Source organism: Patella vulgata, chromosome 4 (genome assembly GCF_932274485.2).
Source record: "Patella vulgata chromosome 4, xgPatVulg1.2, whole genome shotgun sequence".
Lineage (NCBI taxonomy): Eukaryota > Metazoa > Mollusca > Gastropoda > Patellidae > Patella > Patella vulgata.
The window spans coordinates 49,816,354-49,833,218 of NC_065882.2; the positions used below are offsets into that span (position 1 = coordinate 49,816,354).

Here is a 16,865-nt window from a genome sequence, read left to right on the forward strand (position 1 = left end):
TGTATATCATATAGAATTCCATAATTAAATAACATTGATGTAAGTTGAGTAGATGGGGTATGATAGATTTCTTTGTTGCTTAAGACTGAGTCAAATAAACTTCATGTACACATTACATGTATACAATAGCAATTGAAATCAAAGCAAGGTTATAAATAAATCTATTTACAACTAAGAATGCTTTAAGCTTTATGATGGTGAAGAATTTAGTTGGCACTATTCCTAGAGAAAAGTAAAGATGGCCTCACTTAGTTATACAATATATATGATGGTTTCGTGTGGTATTTAATATGAGCTACATGGACTTGTGCGTCAGTTAACTGATTTAACCTACAAATGTTGTATTGATGACTAGTTATCGTGTGTTTAATGCTGGTTCAATCTTGTCATTTATCATTGATCCGTATTTTCTGGTGTTTTATTCTCTCCACATAAATCAATAAGAGAATAATACAAGTTGATGCTTTCTCCTGTCTCTTTCTATTAAATTTCTCCTAAAAAAGATTTATGTATTTAGATTGGGCAGCATTGATCTGGTATAGGTGAAGAAATGATGTCATATTCTTGGTGTTTTATTGATTTATATGAGAACAATCTGTAAGGACGGACTGTATTTGGAAGCCAGTAATTGTATTATACAAGTTTAAATCCAGCTTAGAGAAAACGAATTAGCTTCCTCTTTCTCTCCATTATAATAATATCATGAATTTTATTTGTACTAATAAATCTGGTTAAATGCTTAAAAACTACATTTAGTTAGAAATACAAAGACAGAACATTGTACATTACATGTATATCTTATATTAGACTGAGGACACTGCTCGGTCATGATTATTTATTTCGTTTGATGAATTTTATGAGGCATTTGGAATTTTTTTTTTTAAAGGGGGTCGGAAAGATTCTTGTTATCGCAAATCAGGTATTTAATACATTGATCATTGTACTTCATGGTAAATGATAATTTACCAAGAATTGCTAGCTATAATACTTCAATAATAGAATCTACATGTACATGTACCCATTGTACCATACAACAAGCATGCTGTATGACAGTACACATGCATACAGTACCACAAGAGTGCATAAGATAAAAAAAAATTGGACAAAATATATATCTGTCTTGCATATGCATACATAATAAAATGAAACCTACAATTCTAGATTTCTCTTCATTAACTTTTTTGTCATTTTGAGTTGTATAAATAAAGTTTGCTTGTTTTTGATATACTTCTATGCGAACTTTGATTCTTTTCATCATATTTGATTATATTTCTGTTTATATTTTTCAGCTTCTGTTGACAATGTGTTCACACAATTATCTCCAAGCTACCAGTTCTCCTTACCATCAGCGAAATGGGGCTCATTTGAATTCCAAAATAATAATACTGACAAAAATATACTTCTGTCTCCATCTCCATCCAAACAACCAAAGAAAGATGCCAAATTTCCATTATTGGTAGAAAAATCTGTTTTTAGTATTGTGAACTTATCGTCTGAGATTACTTCTGATAAAGAAGCCAACCTAAGTGTAAAAACTTCAAGTACAGAATCATGTACTAGTTGTCAAGATCTGCAATCTCCCACTAGAATTAAGGCAGCAAAACTCAGTCCTAGTCCAAAATCTCAAATAAAAGAGACCAATCAAATTAAACGTCAGTATGTTCGCAAACAAAAACTTGATTTACATGCTAGTACAAATGATAAAGAACAGACTAGCAGCGAGGACTCTCCGCCAAAATTGAAACACAGGAAAAAGTCCAAATTTCATAATTTAAGTGATGCTAGTGTAAGTGATACAGTTGTCAGTTCTATGAATGTCGACAACGCAAATAAAACGTGCAATAATAATTCCATGTGTGAATCTGTGATATCTGCATCTGTGTGTTCTACTGTGACTAGTTCTAGTTCGACAATTGCGTTGTCATCTGAACGTAAGCGTAAACAAACGACTTGTAAATATAGTGATAAGGACTTGGATAATAATACTAGAGACGTCATCCGACCCATCAGCATTGAAGAACCACAAGAAGAGCCCTCATCAAGGTAATGATTTAATCTTGTTTTGTCTGAGTTTCCACTGACATATTGGATAGATTTAATGTAAATTCAAGCTTTGTTGTAGAATAAATTGATATCAACTTGATTCTGTAGGAAGTGTTTTGCTTTTGGCCAGACATGTGGTATACATTAATCTAATTTCAGCCTTACTTTATTACAGTGGTTTGTAGACTCGTGATAGAAGAAATGTGTTAAACTGTGTGTATCAATAACTGGCTAATACTATAGAAACTGGCAGTTAGTTGGGCATTTAATGTAATCTAACTTATCTTGCCGTGCCAAATCCAGACATTTATTCTCTTCATTATATTGAGTGGATTGCCTTAGCTGGTACAAATATAAATTGCTAGACATTTGTATAGATTGTATTGATGTATAAGTAGATACATATATACTAGTCATGTACTCGGGATATTCAGGATATTTTGCTTAATATATTATCCATTTCAGGATATTTGCTAAATGTATCCATTTCAGGATATATGCTAGATATATCCATTTTAGGATGTACATGTACATGTATGATAAATATATCCATTTCAGGATATTTTGCTACATGTAAATATATTATCAATTTATGGATATTTTGCTAAAAATATCCATTTCCGTCTTACCTACATTATATCAATATATGACTAGAAAAGTATATCAATTTTGATATCAACTTTTCAATCCGTTTTGTCATTTGTTGTATAACGAAAGTTGACTTGATATGTTTTTCAGTTCTCCATCTAAAGAAAGTAAGAATTCGACAAGTAGTAGTAGTACCAATGAAGATAGAAATGAATCAAGAGTACAGCTTAGTAAAAGTCAACCAAGAAAGAAGTACCAGCGTGTTGGATTATTTTCTGACTTTTATAAAGAAGATGAGTAAGTAAATTTGAAGAACTGTCTGGACTACTGACCTCCGATCTTGAGTGACTTAACAGTTCATTGGATTTGTTTTGATACCTTACTAAATTATAATAATTACAAAAGTATCAATCTGATTGAAACACAGAACCTATTTCGTTTCAATTTTTATAGTTCATAATTTCGTTTTACTTGTCTTTACTAGACTAGGATCTGGAAGAGTTGTTACATGTATATTACGGGCGTTCTGGTTCAAGTGAGGGATTAGCCAATGAAACAGTCCGTTACGGCGAGGTTCTTGGTGTGCGATGCACGGAATTGTGGATAAACCTCTAGAAACATCAACGGTGATTGATTAATCAATGTCTGGCGTTGTAGGGTGAAAAGCCGTACAACCCCTGACGCGACCTTCCAGTACAACTGGTCAGATCTTCATGTAGTGTAGGCCATTGAAAGTATAAAAAAACAAAACGAAATATAGATCTGTATTTTAATCAGATTGCAAAAGTATTTTTATTTAGTTAAATTATGATTTAGTCTACCAGCAAATTGAGTCACAAAAATTAATATTTTTGGTTAAATTGTACAAATGTCAACAAGATCTGTAAAAAGTTCAAGAATGATATTAATCATAAGTAAGTACTAAAGCTTAGTTTATAAAATTCTTGAACTGTAGTAAAGTTTGGTTCTCTCTTATTATTTACCACAAATAGGGCTTGTGTTAAACCACATAGATCAACTTCTTTTCACCTGGTTAATAATAGGCCAAGGTGATAAGTAAGTAGGTATACAAGGTCTGTGGTGTCAAGGTTAACAATAGGATCTTGGTAGAAAGGTAAATACATAGTAAGATCTCAACAATGTATAAAATTAACCAATGTGTTATGTTCATGCTTAATTTGATAAAGGACAAATAATGAACCTTTGATAGTCTTCCTATACTATATAATGTAGTACTAGGGGTAAAAAAAAACCAGGATCTCCTTTCTCTGTTACCCTGTTTAACCTAGCATGACGGTGTTTATGTAGGAGTTCTTTATGAAAAAGTCCATTAAATTTTTGTATTCTTTATCAATGCAGATGCTTCACATTATTTAAAGGCACTAAAAGGTAACCAATAGATGCCAAATGAGCAGACATGTTCACTGACGCTTCAAAAAGTAGTTGAGGTTTTTTTCTGGTCTGTAGGAGCTTGTTGAGATATGAATTCTTTGTTGACCAGTAGATCGATTTCACATGTATTCATTTGCAGCCATGTGTGACTTCAAGTGCTGTGAAGTAATTAAACATGGCTGAAGCAACAATACCTTTTTAAAACTTTTAACAGTATGATGTTAGTTATTTTATGAGAGATCTGTCTGGGTAACATGAATTAAATATGTTAACTGAACACTAATTGAGGGTGATCAGACATTAATCATTTCTTGTTCTAATTAACATCAGACAATTAAAACATTGAGAAGACAGAAGTTGAACACTAACCAGTAGCAAAATGACAGAGATTGAGACACCCTTTTGCATGTACTTTCTTGAACAGACTTATGTTGATGTCTATTTTAAAACTGTGTAATATGCCTAAATCACAATAGGTACGATATACAGAAACAGGAAACGTTTTACTCAACTAGAAAATAAAACTATTTACATGTAAACTTTGATTACATAATAAAGAGAAATAATTTAACTAAAACTAAACAATATATCTTTGTTTTAAGATTGAAAATTGAAACATGTATTCATCGTTTTATGGATATTCAGCAGTGCACAAAATCGAGAGAGAGAAAAGTCAAGTAACTTTTTGGAAATTTAAATTCACTTACCGTTCGAAACGGATAGATACATGTATATGTATACATGTATAACTATATACATGTAACTATGAATTATAAAGATTGAATCCAGTGAAATTGATGACACTGTGACATTAGCAATTAGGATATTGTATGAACCGATGAATATGATATTTGCTGTGAAAGATAAGATCATGTCATATGATTATAATGTAATATAATTTATTCAGATTTCGGCATACCATCACATTAAAGCCATTAGTGGGAGATCATGTTTTCAGTCACACTCATTTAAAGTTTTAGATTGATATCTCCCTCGGGACCTAGCTGTCTCAGCAATAATGGTAGAAGTACAATGAAGCGATAAATGCATTGATTGACAAACATGTTCACAGTATTTTTGAATTAACAGCTACACAATAGGCAATGTTAGTTATTGTGTTGGGTAATGAATTCCACTCGACAAAGCTGTGTCAACCAACACCAGTCGATAAACCATTGTTGTACTTATTGAAGAAGTTTTGTGTGCAACATATGACAAACGCTCTACTAAGATTGATTTAAAGTGAGACATATCGGTGTACACACGTTGTTTAATCACAGTTGTATGCCGTGCTCAATGATTGATGCTTATACCGAAATGATTGTCAGAAAATAGAGAGAGGTTGACAGACTTAATGGAGCAAAAAAATAATTTGATTGCGATAGGAAGTGAGTTAATTGAAAGAAATTAGCATCAGCATCCATGAGATATTGATCAATACGAGTCGATGTAGGTTTGAAGCTTAGCAGACTATTATAGTGTATACAATACAATATTATAATATGACAACAAGGATATCTTACCAACTAAATAGAGAACATTTATATAAATAATTGATTATCTTTTCTGAAAATCAGGCTCTATTAACTGTACATGTAGCATGGAACATATGTTGTAGTTGTATACTTTTAGTTTTAGTTTAATGCAATTTGAAATTGTTTTTACTTTAAATAAAAATAGCATTTCCATCAGTTAGTGATCAGGATCTTCAAATACCCCTGAAACCCTTCATCTGTTTATTCTTTGAGAATAAAAAAACCCCACATGAATACATGTACATGTATATCCATTATCCATACTGGTTTATTAAAATCACTAGTTTTCTTTTAAATTAGATTTTGAAATATATTGCTGTACTATCATAATAAACTTGGTTGTATGGTAATACGATTTTCAGTAATTTATTTTTGTTAACAACTCAATATTCTGAAATTAATTACCTGATGGCCGAATGGTTAGCACGTGCGCCCTTTATCATACGCTCATTCAGTCAACTTGCGGGGTTTTGATTCCCCGGTTGTACGTGACAAGGAGTAGGGTCTCCTGTCCAACCTCTTGGGTTTTCTCCGTGTCCTCTGTTTTCATCCCACTGCTAAAGACCCATACCCACTAGTGAATTATTGAAAAAAACTGAACCATGTGTTAGTCTCAAAATGACCCAGTTTGTGTCTATAAAATCAAACTAAAATTATTACTTCATGTATTTGTACTATTTAAGATATTTAATCAGATTCTGACAGCTAATGGCCCATTTAAAGAAAGGAAAAACAATATCAGAATCTGGATGTAAAGAAATTAAATGAAATTTTTGTTTAATGTGATTTACGATCAATTGTCCCAGTTTTCAGAGCTGTTATTTTATTGATTTATTAATCAAGGCTGGTTGTAAAATTTATATGTACACATATTCTCTACGTAAAACATCTGACTTATTGACATAATTTAAATCAATATCCAGCCAAGTTTCAGCCTCACACAGTCTGACCTTAGATCTTTATAGCATTGTACTTTTCGAACAATTATTAGGCCAGTGTATAGAATTAGCATTTTTTTTAAATCTAGAAATAAACAGATCAAATAGCGTAAAAAGTAAGCACATAATTTTATACACCAAAAGAAATTTCATTTAAAATCCATTCTTAATGAGATGCATTCTATTAGTATTATACAAACTAGCAGGTTATAACATGTTGAGAGCTGACTGGTTATCAATCCATATATGTACTAACATTTAAGCAGACTATGGTATTATTTGGGGGGTTTTGGAGGGTACAAGTAGTATTTAGTATTAGTAATTCATGCAGTATTTTGAACAATCCATTCATGTACACATGTACATGTAATGACTAGAAATTGGGGAGCTGCTAATAAAGTTCATATTGATATGAATATGATCTGTTTAAATACATGTACATATACTGGTAGTCAGAAATTTCAATAGAATTATGTGGTAGACATGAAAACACTTTAAACATTGCAAAATGTTCAGTGTACATCACTGTTGGAATTGTATATGTAGATTGGCATTCACGATTTAAATAACATGTATTTACAAACCCAATTCATCTATTGAATCTTTCAGAAATATATGAAATTACATGCACTGGTCACTGGATGTTTATTCTAGATGTGTACATAGGACATTTTAAAATTTCTAATCACAGGGTTATAATTTGTCAGCTATGTGTACACACGCATCAGTAACCTGCTATTTTTCTGTTTACAATTTTACACATACATATTCCATATGTTTAGTCTAACTGTGAGAATAATTTCTTTTCTGTAAATTTGAACAATTGATAATAAATTAATTAGCACCTGAATGGTCATAGAATTTAGATCATTGTTGGGTAATTGTTTTATTGGGTAATCAAGTTCAGTAGATCATCAAAGAAGCTGCTAATTACTGTTTTTGGACATATCATACCTAATAATTAAGCTGCTATCTCAGATAAATTCAGTCAGATTTGTGTCGATTTTCCATAAGCGCATATTGATCTGGGCTTCATGCAGATATGGAAACAAGGTGGCTAAATGGATAAGACGCTGGCTCGCTATCTTGGAGGTCGCGGGTTCGCTCCCGGTGTTGGCGGAGAAAGTTCATCAGGATTTTCCGACATGATTTCCCCTTGTCAGTGGTGCAGGACGGAGGGCTTGACTAGGACAGCCATCTAGCAAAATTTCCCTTATACACATAGCGCACTGTATGGCATATGCCTGTCTTCATTAACCCAGTCGGAGTAGGACGAAAAACCGATTCTGCTAAACGGCTTGGCAGAAGCCATTGAAATCTGAATATAGGGTAATGCACAAATTTACGTAACTTGGCCATATATGACGAAACAAAATTTAATTAAGGGGAGGGGGGTGTTCATTGGAATCTTTGAAAAGTTGAGACTTGTCAGTCATTTATTTCCTACAAATAATTTTTTTCAAAAAAAAAGGGTATCAATCAGCTAAAGTAGAGATACTGTACATTACCATAATCCTACTCATTTTATCATTGAGTTGAATCATTTTCAATTGAGTTTAAGAATTTCATTGCTAACTGTTTTTGTGACAACTCTGCCAATGATAGTGGGCGGTTTGCCACAAGAGACGCTGATGTATGGGATAATTTCCTTAAATAAATATTTATATGTCTGTTAGATTTAAATTCTTAAACGTCGAAATATCATTTTCTCTGAATTATAGAAAAAGCGTTAATAAAACTGAAACATTATGATTAAATTACTACTGTTTGTTTACATGTAAGTCTGTGCTTCTGTTCAGGGGTGTCTATTGACAGTATAATAGGCTAAATGTACTTTTGTATTGACAGTATAGGCTAAGTGTACTTTTGTATTAACAATATACTTTTATTTTTCAGACCAAGAAAACGACTAGAAGCAGTGAGTCGATGTCGAGAGAAAACAGTGTATAATAGACATGACTATGATCATGATCTTTTACCAGAACCCGTCCATATTAGGGAGTTATTTCAAGATAAAATCTTTGACTTTCAACTACCCTATGATATCTGGTGGTTGTATCATAATGATATGGTAAGTTCATAATTGTCTCAACTACTTCACTGACTGGAATTAGTGGAATCACAGATGGGATTATTAAAATAGATTTGAAAAAATGTCCCTCGATTATTTTTGTTTATTTTCTTTTTTGTTGTTAATGTTTATGGCACTCCCTAGTGGGACTGGGTCAAAAATAAAATGTAGTCAGTTCTATTGGATTTATTTTGTGGGATGACAATATGCCTTTGTTCATAGAAGAAGCCAATGTTAAGATATTACTGATCTTGTCTTCATCTGTCGTCACGGTAAGCTATACTAATGTCCAAAATAAAGTATACACTGTGCATTTCGTGCTGCATCAATCAAAGTCGTTTTCCATTGTATGCAGCATTTGGGTACAATGTCAATTTGTTTCGCTTTTTTATTTTGCTTAGAAATGTTGAGTTTTGACGCAAGAGACAAACTCAACAAATTTTTATCAAATGTTTTTAATCTAAATAAAACTTAGTCATATTTTTAGTGTGTATACTTTCTTTTGGACATTAGTATATATGAAAGATTAATAAACAATCCAACTCTGGTTTAATCTAAGTTCATAACCGAAATTAATTAGATCAGAACCAAAATTAATTGGAAAGAGCTTATCCCACAAATTAAATGTTCTATTTTGACCTAAATCCTGGAAATTTAGCCTATTTAAATAGTTTGTTACTATATTTGTAAGCCTTGTTATTGAACATTGATGATTTTATATGATCAACAAGTATTTATAAATGTTTAATAATAATAGAGAACTTGTATGTACATGTATACAAAATATTATTACCACATATTATTTCATTTGAAAAAAAAATAAGCATAACAAAGATTTGTCTGTAGCCAGATGTTAAATGTCAGTGAGGTTTTGTACATGATTTCTTATCGATTTAGTTATCTTTGATTTAATATAAGCCTACACGACGCCCATCAGACAATAAGTTAAGAAGAATAATGACATATTACAAGTCTTCAGCTATTTCTAATCAATACAAGTAGAAGACAGTGGTGATTACTTCTACTGTATATAAGCTAGTGTTTTTATTACTACTTGTTATTATAAATAATTCATGTCCCTACAGACTAGAAATTACTAGAGTCTATTATTCTGTCCATACTGTTTTCTACTTTAGTAACAAATCACTTTTGTCAGACTCTTATATTAAATCATTATACATGTTTATCATAAGTTAAAGGGAACATATTACTTTTAGTTAAAATGGGGTTAAATGCAATTTCTAATGAATTTTGGAATGTAAGTGAATTATCAAATCTGGTCTGTAGTTGCAAAGAAAATGGTGTCGTATTGTTTTGGTAGATTTTTTGAAAGTACAAGACATTTGACATCATGTGTAAATTTACCAAAGAACTTACTGCATACTCACTGACAGATAGTTTAAAAATGTGCAAAGATTGGCCTCTACTTTTGTTAATTCATGACATTTATTTTGTCTGGGAAGCAACAGTGACTAAGTGGGTGAGACGCTGGCTCGCTAGTTTGGAGGTTGCTGGTTGACTCCTAGTGTTGGCCGCAAATGTTCATCAAATATGTTTTGTGGAGTTAACAGTTGGGTTTCTTAAAACTTTATCAGCTTGATTTGTTGACATTGAATTTTAAAGCTAGCGCAGATGATCTTGATGCTGGTGGGCAAATTGATGGGCCTGAGAATCCACATACCGAAGTATGATAAAACATAATAAAACATTTGTATATAATTTTTTTCAGTTACCGAAAAAGGAAGATACAAGACCCAAATATAAAAAGATTAGGAATAGTAAGAAAGATTATTGTATAAAAATTTATATCTTAGTCATAAAAATTGTAACATAATTTGAAGGAACCTTAAACTTCAGTTAATTAGAAAAACTATGAGATTTATTTCAGAGAGAGAGAGAGAGAAGGGGTTTAACATCCACTCGACACAAACTAGGTCATTTCGGGACTAACATATGGTTTAATTTTATTTCAATAATTCGCTTGCGCGTAGGGGTCTTTAGCAGTGGGAGAAAACCGGAGGACCCGGAGGACCCGGAGAAAACCCATGAGGTTGGACAGGCGACCCTACTCCTTGCCACGTACAACCGGGGATTCGAAACCACGCCAGTTGACTCAATGACAGACTTTATGATACAGCGCGCGCACGCTAACCAATCAGCCATCCAACCCCCCAGATTTATTTCAATAAATTGTGATTATGAATTATCTCATAAATACCGTCATGACATAATATTTATACTAAAATGATAAGATTCAACTTTGCATTTAAGAAACCTTTTCTTTTCTAGTTAACCTAAGTCTGGATGAACCATGATACATACATTAAAATAATTATATAATTTGATGTAATATGTTATAATAATTTGTTAATGTTTGTAGATGTTTATGTAGATATAAAGCCTACAGTATCAGGGAAAAAACATGAACCTAATCCTTGTAACTGTAGAAGACCACGCGACAATGAAATTGGCTGTTTAGAAGACTGTCTGAATAGGTAAGGCAAAAAATCTGTCAGTGTTGATACTGCAGGGATGGTTATCCAGAATGTTGCACTTTTTTTTTTTTACCTGAACATTCACAATGCAACATTGAATTATGTGAATGACTTGTTGTGGACTTATGTTCTCTAGTGTCATTGCCTGACAACCTATCCTTAAGAGTTTTGATACCTTGTTGAGGCACAGTCAGCAATCATATAGAATGTATGATATGTACCTGTTTGAAAGTTAATTAGAACAGAATAGATTTTTGCACAATGGAAGATACATGGATTTGTCTTCTAGCAATCAAAGTAATAGAAGATAGTTGATTATATATTTTAAAAATATGTATTTTTACAGGATGATATATACTGAATGTAGTCCCAACAACTGTCCATGTGAAGATAAGTGTTCTAATCAGAGAATCAGTAAACATGAATGGTCTAAAGGTTTAGAAGAATTTCTTACAGAAGAACGAGGCTATGGTGTTCTTACAACAAAACCTATCAAAAATGGTAAACATTTATGAACGGGTGAATTCTATGATATGTGGTTACTGTGTCTTTACTAGAATCCTTGTTTAAACATCACTAAGTAATAAACAGTAAATGAATTCCATAATATTGTCCTGTGACAAGTGATATTTCAGATGTATATATTCTTCATCTTGTTACAAGTTGTCTTGGCCATTATTGTTATCTTGATTTAACGATAGAAATTTAGTTTGGTTCCCCTTTGTATCTGTATAAAATCAAGGGGGGTAAAATTCTTGACCTCGCTTTTTGCTGTATCAACATTTTTTCTTTTGATATTCTTGTACAAGACGTCTAGTTTTACAATAAAAATGATCGAAGTAAATTATAAATCGTAGAACTTGATATTCATAAGATGAAAAGATGAACCATGATAATTGAAAAAAAAAAAAAAAAAAAAAAAATACTGGTCTAACACTCTATATTTAGCCTAAGCATGGACATTAGCCATTTCTATTTCTTTTATTATAGTGTGATTTAATGTAATTTTTTCTTATTTTTTAGGTGATTTTATCTTGGAATATTTAGGAGAAGTTGTTAGTGAACAGGAGTTCAGACGACGTATGACTGAAGATTATTCATTAGACTGTCACCATTATTGTCTTAGTTTAGATAGTGGTATGGTTATAGATGGTTATAGAATGGCTAATGTAGGACGCTTTGTTAATCATTCTTGTCAACCTAACTGTGAGATGCAAAAATGGTAAATCTCTTTCTTGAAGGGCTTAATATTTCCTGTTATATGTTCTTGGTAGCATTTGTTGTATCCTCAACAGCAGATTTTCATTTTTAGTTGATCTGGCAGTTCAGTTTCTCCTCCAGTCAAGATTCACCAACTAAAATCAAAGCCAAATTGTTCTGTCCTCTGAGGTTATCTTTTATGTTAGTTGCCCAGTGCAAATTGACCACTACTTATTAACTAGATAAGGACTGATCATGATTTTGAGTTTTTAAACTGTTACTGGAATCATCCCCCTCCTCTTCATTTTACATTCATTAAAACAGTATTTACTATACCAATCCTTGGGAATTCGAGCTTACAATTATTATGAAGAATTCAATATACCAATTTTAATTCCTAATTCTAATAATCTTTTTTATTTTCAGGACTGTAAATGGACTGAACAGAATGGTGTTATTTGCATTAAGAGATATCCAGCCAATGGAAGAATTAACATATGATTATAACTTTGATTCTTTCAATATGGAGACACAGGTATGGCTTTATTTAGATATTTTAGAAATGAAAGTGGATGGATTTAGCTTTAGCTGTGTCATTAGAAAGTCCTTGTAAGGGGAAGATAGGGCTAACCCAGAAAGTAGAGTTATTTCAAATTGAGATTTAGGACTGGATAATCCTTTATTGATGGGGTCTACTCTCAGGCAAGTCACTAAATAACATGTGTTTATGTATGCATATAAAGTGTACTAATGAATTTTTAGTCCAAATATTCTGTGGAGTGTCAGATTCAGGTGATGGGTTGTTGCCAGCTAACACAAGGGAGATAAGCCAGTTATATGTATTTTATTTACAGCAAGTATGTAAATGTGGTAGTGATATATGTCGTGGTGTTATTGGTGGTAAAACACAGAGAAATAACCAGGTCCGTGATAAAACAACACCCTCTAGACCAGTTGGTAGACCACCTAAAGATAAACGCAAATCAAAGTTAAAGTTAAAAAAGTTCAAAGAAAAGGTAAATACTTTTAAGATACTTTTCCTTATCAAAAAAAATCTGAGCTGCACGTATATATTTTTTCGTTTTGAGTCTCAGAGTCAACAAATGTTAGTCTCTTAATGATCAATTCGGTATTAGTTGATAGTCAGTTTTGTAGATTGTATTTCTATCAACAATAGTCAATAGATGTTTTGTTTTGTGATATTCATACTTTTATGTTTCAGTTTGTTTATTTACTGATAACATTTGTTTGTTTGTAGATCAAGTCACAAGAGAATAATAGTGCTAGTAAACTGTGTACTCAAACTGTGATAAAACCTATGTCTAACAGAGAGCGGACATATGCTATTAAACATGGTGTATTTCTTGTGAGGAATATAGATAAAAATAAACAAAGGAAATCAAAACGTAAATCAGTAACACCCGAATCATCAAACGTCCAACCAACTGAAAATACTGTGATACAACCAGGTACTTTATACTTCCTTCTTTTCTACTAATATTCATCATTTGAGACAAAATAATTCTTTTGTTTTGCTTTGACTCCAAATAAAATGGAGTTTAACATCCTACTGACTTGACAGCAAGCTAAATCTGTTGACAAAAGTTAAAGAATGGAAGCATTCAGACTTTTTTATTATTTTCACACAACGTATTGGAAATTAAATTGATTATTATTTTTTTTATAAGATTTCCAAACATAATTGTTTGCTGATTTAATTACAGAATTAATCAGAACCCAGCTAGACGACAGATCTGTTAAAACCAGGTAAGTGTTAAATAACTAGACAGTAATATTGTGGATAGCAGTCAGATGTAGGTCACCACTCAATGATAAACGTCATTGTACATCTAACTGTAATAAGTCAACAGTAGTCAGAACACAGATTTTTTTTTTACCTTTTTACAAGTATGGGGTTAGGGTTTTAAACATGTGGTGTGTATCATAGAGTGCCCACCACAGATGTACAGTTTGTGAAATACCAAAATAGAAGACTGTTGTTTTGAATTTCGATTTGAGATTGAAGTATCATTGGCTTGTGAAATTTTAACTTGATGTCACCATTTGTTCTTTATAGACTTGTTGCACGAGCTGCTGAAAATCCTGAATTACAGAAACGATGTCGCCTGATACAGTTATTTAATAAAGTTTACACTACTATAGCTACGTATAAAGGTAAGCTCACACACCATGCAATCCAAACACTTTTTATGCCTACATATCTTTGAATTCTAAGTGCCATTGGATATTTTACATGCTTTACCATTTTCGTAATACTACCCAATTGCATACATTTGAGAACCAGAATTTAAATTTCTTGAACTTTGTTCACCTTCCACACCAGGACTCAAACTAGACCGGAGCCCAGAGGGTCGAACCTAGACGAACGAGGTACCAATATCTACATACTAACCTGGAATGTACAGAAATGGGCATCTGCCAGAGTCCAGTCCCTGGGTGTAGCCCTGGTGAACCCCAGAATGACCCCCAATATGGGTTATACTCATACATTTGAGGTGGCTAAGAGGGTAAGACGTTGGCTCACTAGCCTGGAGGTTGGGTGTTCGATCCCTGCATTGGCCGAGAAAGTGCATCCCGATTTTCCGGCATAGTTCCCCCTTGGCACTGATGCAGGACGTAGTGCCTGACAAGGACAGCTATCTAGTCGTTTGGATGGGACGAAAAACCAAGGTCCTGTGTTGGCACGTATCTGTGTTGGGGTTAGTCCTTTCAGTTGCAGGTACTTGACTGGCCTATAGCCAGTTTTGTCCATTTCTTGTTATTTCACTGGGTAGGTTCACGAGATGGTCTTGTACGAAGACAATAATAAAACTACAGGTGCAGTTCTTATTTCTATGATACATTCAACTTATTATGCTTGTTGGTGGCAAAAGTTTGTTTCAATCTGGCCTCACAAGACCATTTTGAGGATCATTCTAGGGGTCACACCCAGGGACTGGACCCCGGTAGATGCCAACGTCTGTGAATCCTAGGTTAGTATATATATATGTATATGGTCAGATATTGGTACCTCGTCCATCTAGATTCGACCCTCTGGCCTCTGGTCTAAACGCCTGACTTTCCTATTGTGAGTTCAGTTTGTTTGCCACAGCTACACATCAATTTAGTTGATATGAGGCATTAGCAATTACAGACTCGTTATAACTTCATCTTATTTTGTATATTGAATTAGATTATTCTCCAAATACTATCTTCTGTTTCTATTTTCAAGTTTAAATGATATTGGGCATTAGGCAATTGCTGTGGGCTTTTATGATGTGATTCATTAACCAATTTATTGTAACTATGTTACTATTTTAGATGAAGATGACAATATCTTAGCTACACCATTGATGAGTTTACCATCTAAGAAGAAATATGCTGATTATTATAAGATGATAGAAGAACCTATAGATCTTACAATGATTAAACAGAGGATACAGAAAGGAGATTATGATTCTTTAGATGCCTTAGATAAAGATATTCTTCAACTCTTCCGTAATGTTGAGGTAAATATAACTTAATTCATCTTTAAGTTTAAGATAGAATTAAAATTTGTCATTACAAAATTCATGCTGACATAACATAAATATTTTATAACATAAAAAGACGAATAATTATTTTAAAATCTTAATAATTGTGTTCGATTTGAATAGAAGTTTCCGAAAGAAAGAAACCATGAATAGCTATATCAAGTTTCTGTGGACCAACCCTCAGTAAAATTAAACATGTATCTGAATTTTCTTTGGTAATATTTTTTTTATAATTCTCTTCTAAAGCTATGGGCAGACAAGCATATTTTTTCGTCTGACTGTGACGATTTTTTACAGCCAATCACAAACGGGCACACTTGGTGATCGTCTCGAAAATGTACAACACTCGGCGAGTAAATTAGGTCTATCACGTGACTTGTACAAAAATGCTAATCGCTGTAAACGTAAGATTGCTGAAGTAGCTGCTATTTATTGGTCAAGCAGAAGCCTATTCGCCATAAACGGACACACAGGCGAATTTAAAAATCGGCGCAATTGGACGAATAAATACACTCGTCTGCCCTAGGTATAACTGCCATATTCTCCTTGTTGAATTACAAATTGTATATTTATTTTTTTAACAGCGATATTGTGGTAGAAAGTCTGATATGGGTAGATTAGTATTGAAGTTGAGAAAAGTTTATTGTGCAGCTAAAAATGAAGTAATACCTCAAATAGATGATATTATGGTGGATGGTCGTTGTATATCTAATACACCACCTATAGCACCACCAGAAATTGATACAGAAAGTATACAAAATAGAGCTGTTAGAGGTAAATACAAACATTTTATATATTATAACTTATAAGACCACATATTTGAATTGAAACATCTGGCTTCTGTCCATCATCAGCTTCTCCTTACAATATGTTCTCTCAGATACACAAACATTTTAATTGGTCAACAGTTGCAAAGCAGTTTTAGGTTTGTCTTTATAAAGGAATCTGATGATTAAATAATCCCAGATAGACACATTGGATAATCAATGATATGGTGGGGTTTTGCTGACCATATATTAGCTTGGTCATGTAGAATAGTTGGCAGCAGTGATTAACTAGTGTGGTTTAAA

The 16,865-nt window shown here is 32.7% G+C and overlaps 1 protein-coding gene across 1 annotated transcript in view; it reads left to right on the plus strand.

Annotated features, from left to right (window-relative positions):
• LOC126819195 (uncharacterized) overlaps positions 1-16,865 on the plus strand; it is a 48,355-nt gene that overhangs the window by 21,306 nt on the left and 10,184 nt on the right. Inside the window, exons 4-17 of the mRNA XM_050547096.2 lie at positions 1,290-2,043; positions 2,782-2,928; positions 8,393-8,567; positions 10,297-10,345; positions 10,948-11,062; positions 11,409-11,563; positions 12,086-12,284; positions 12,689-12,797; positions 13,117-13,278; positions 13,521-13,731; positions 13,987-14,029; positions 14,340-14,437; positions 15,584-15,771; positions 16,380-16,569. Of these exons, the coding sequence (XP_050403053.1) occupies positions 1,290-2,043; positions 2,782-2,928; positions 8,393-8,567; positions 10,297-10,345; positions 10,948-11,062; positions 11,409-11,563; positions 12,086-12,284; positions 12,689-12,797; positions 13,117-13,278; positions 13,521-13,731; positions 13,987-14,029; positions 14,340-14,437; positions 15,584-15,771; positions 16,380-16,569 (2,595 nt within the window). The remainder of the gene's footprint in view (positions 1-1,289; positions 2,044-2,781; positions 2,929-8,392; positions 8,568-10,296; positions 10,346-10,947; positions 11,063-11,408; positions 11,564-12,085; positions 12,285-12,688; positions 12,798-13,116; positions 13,279-13,520; positions 13,732-13,986; positions 14,030-14,339; positions 14,438-15,583; positions 15,772-16,379; positions 16,570-16,865) is intronic.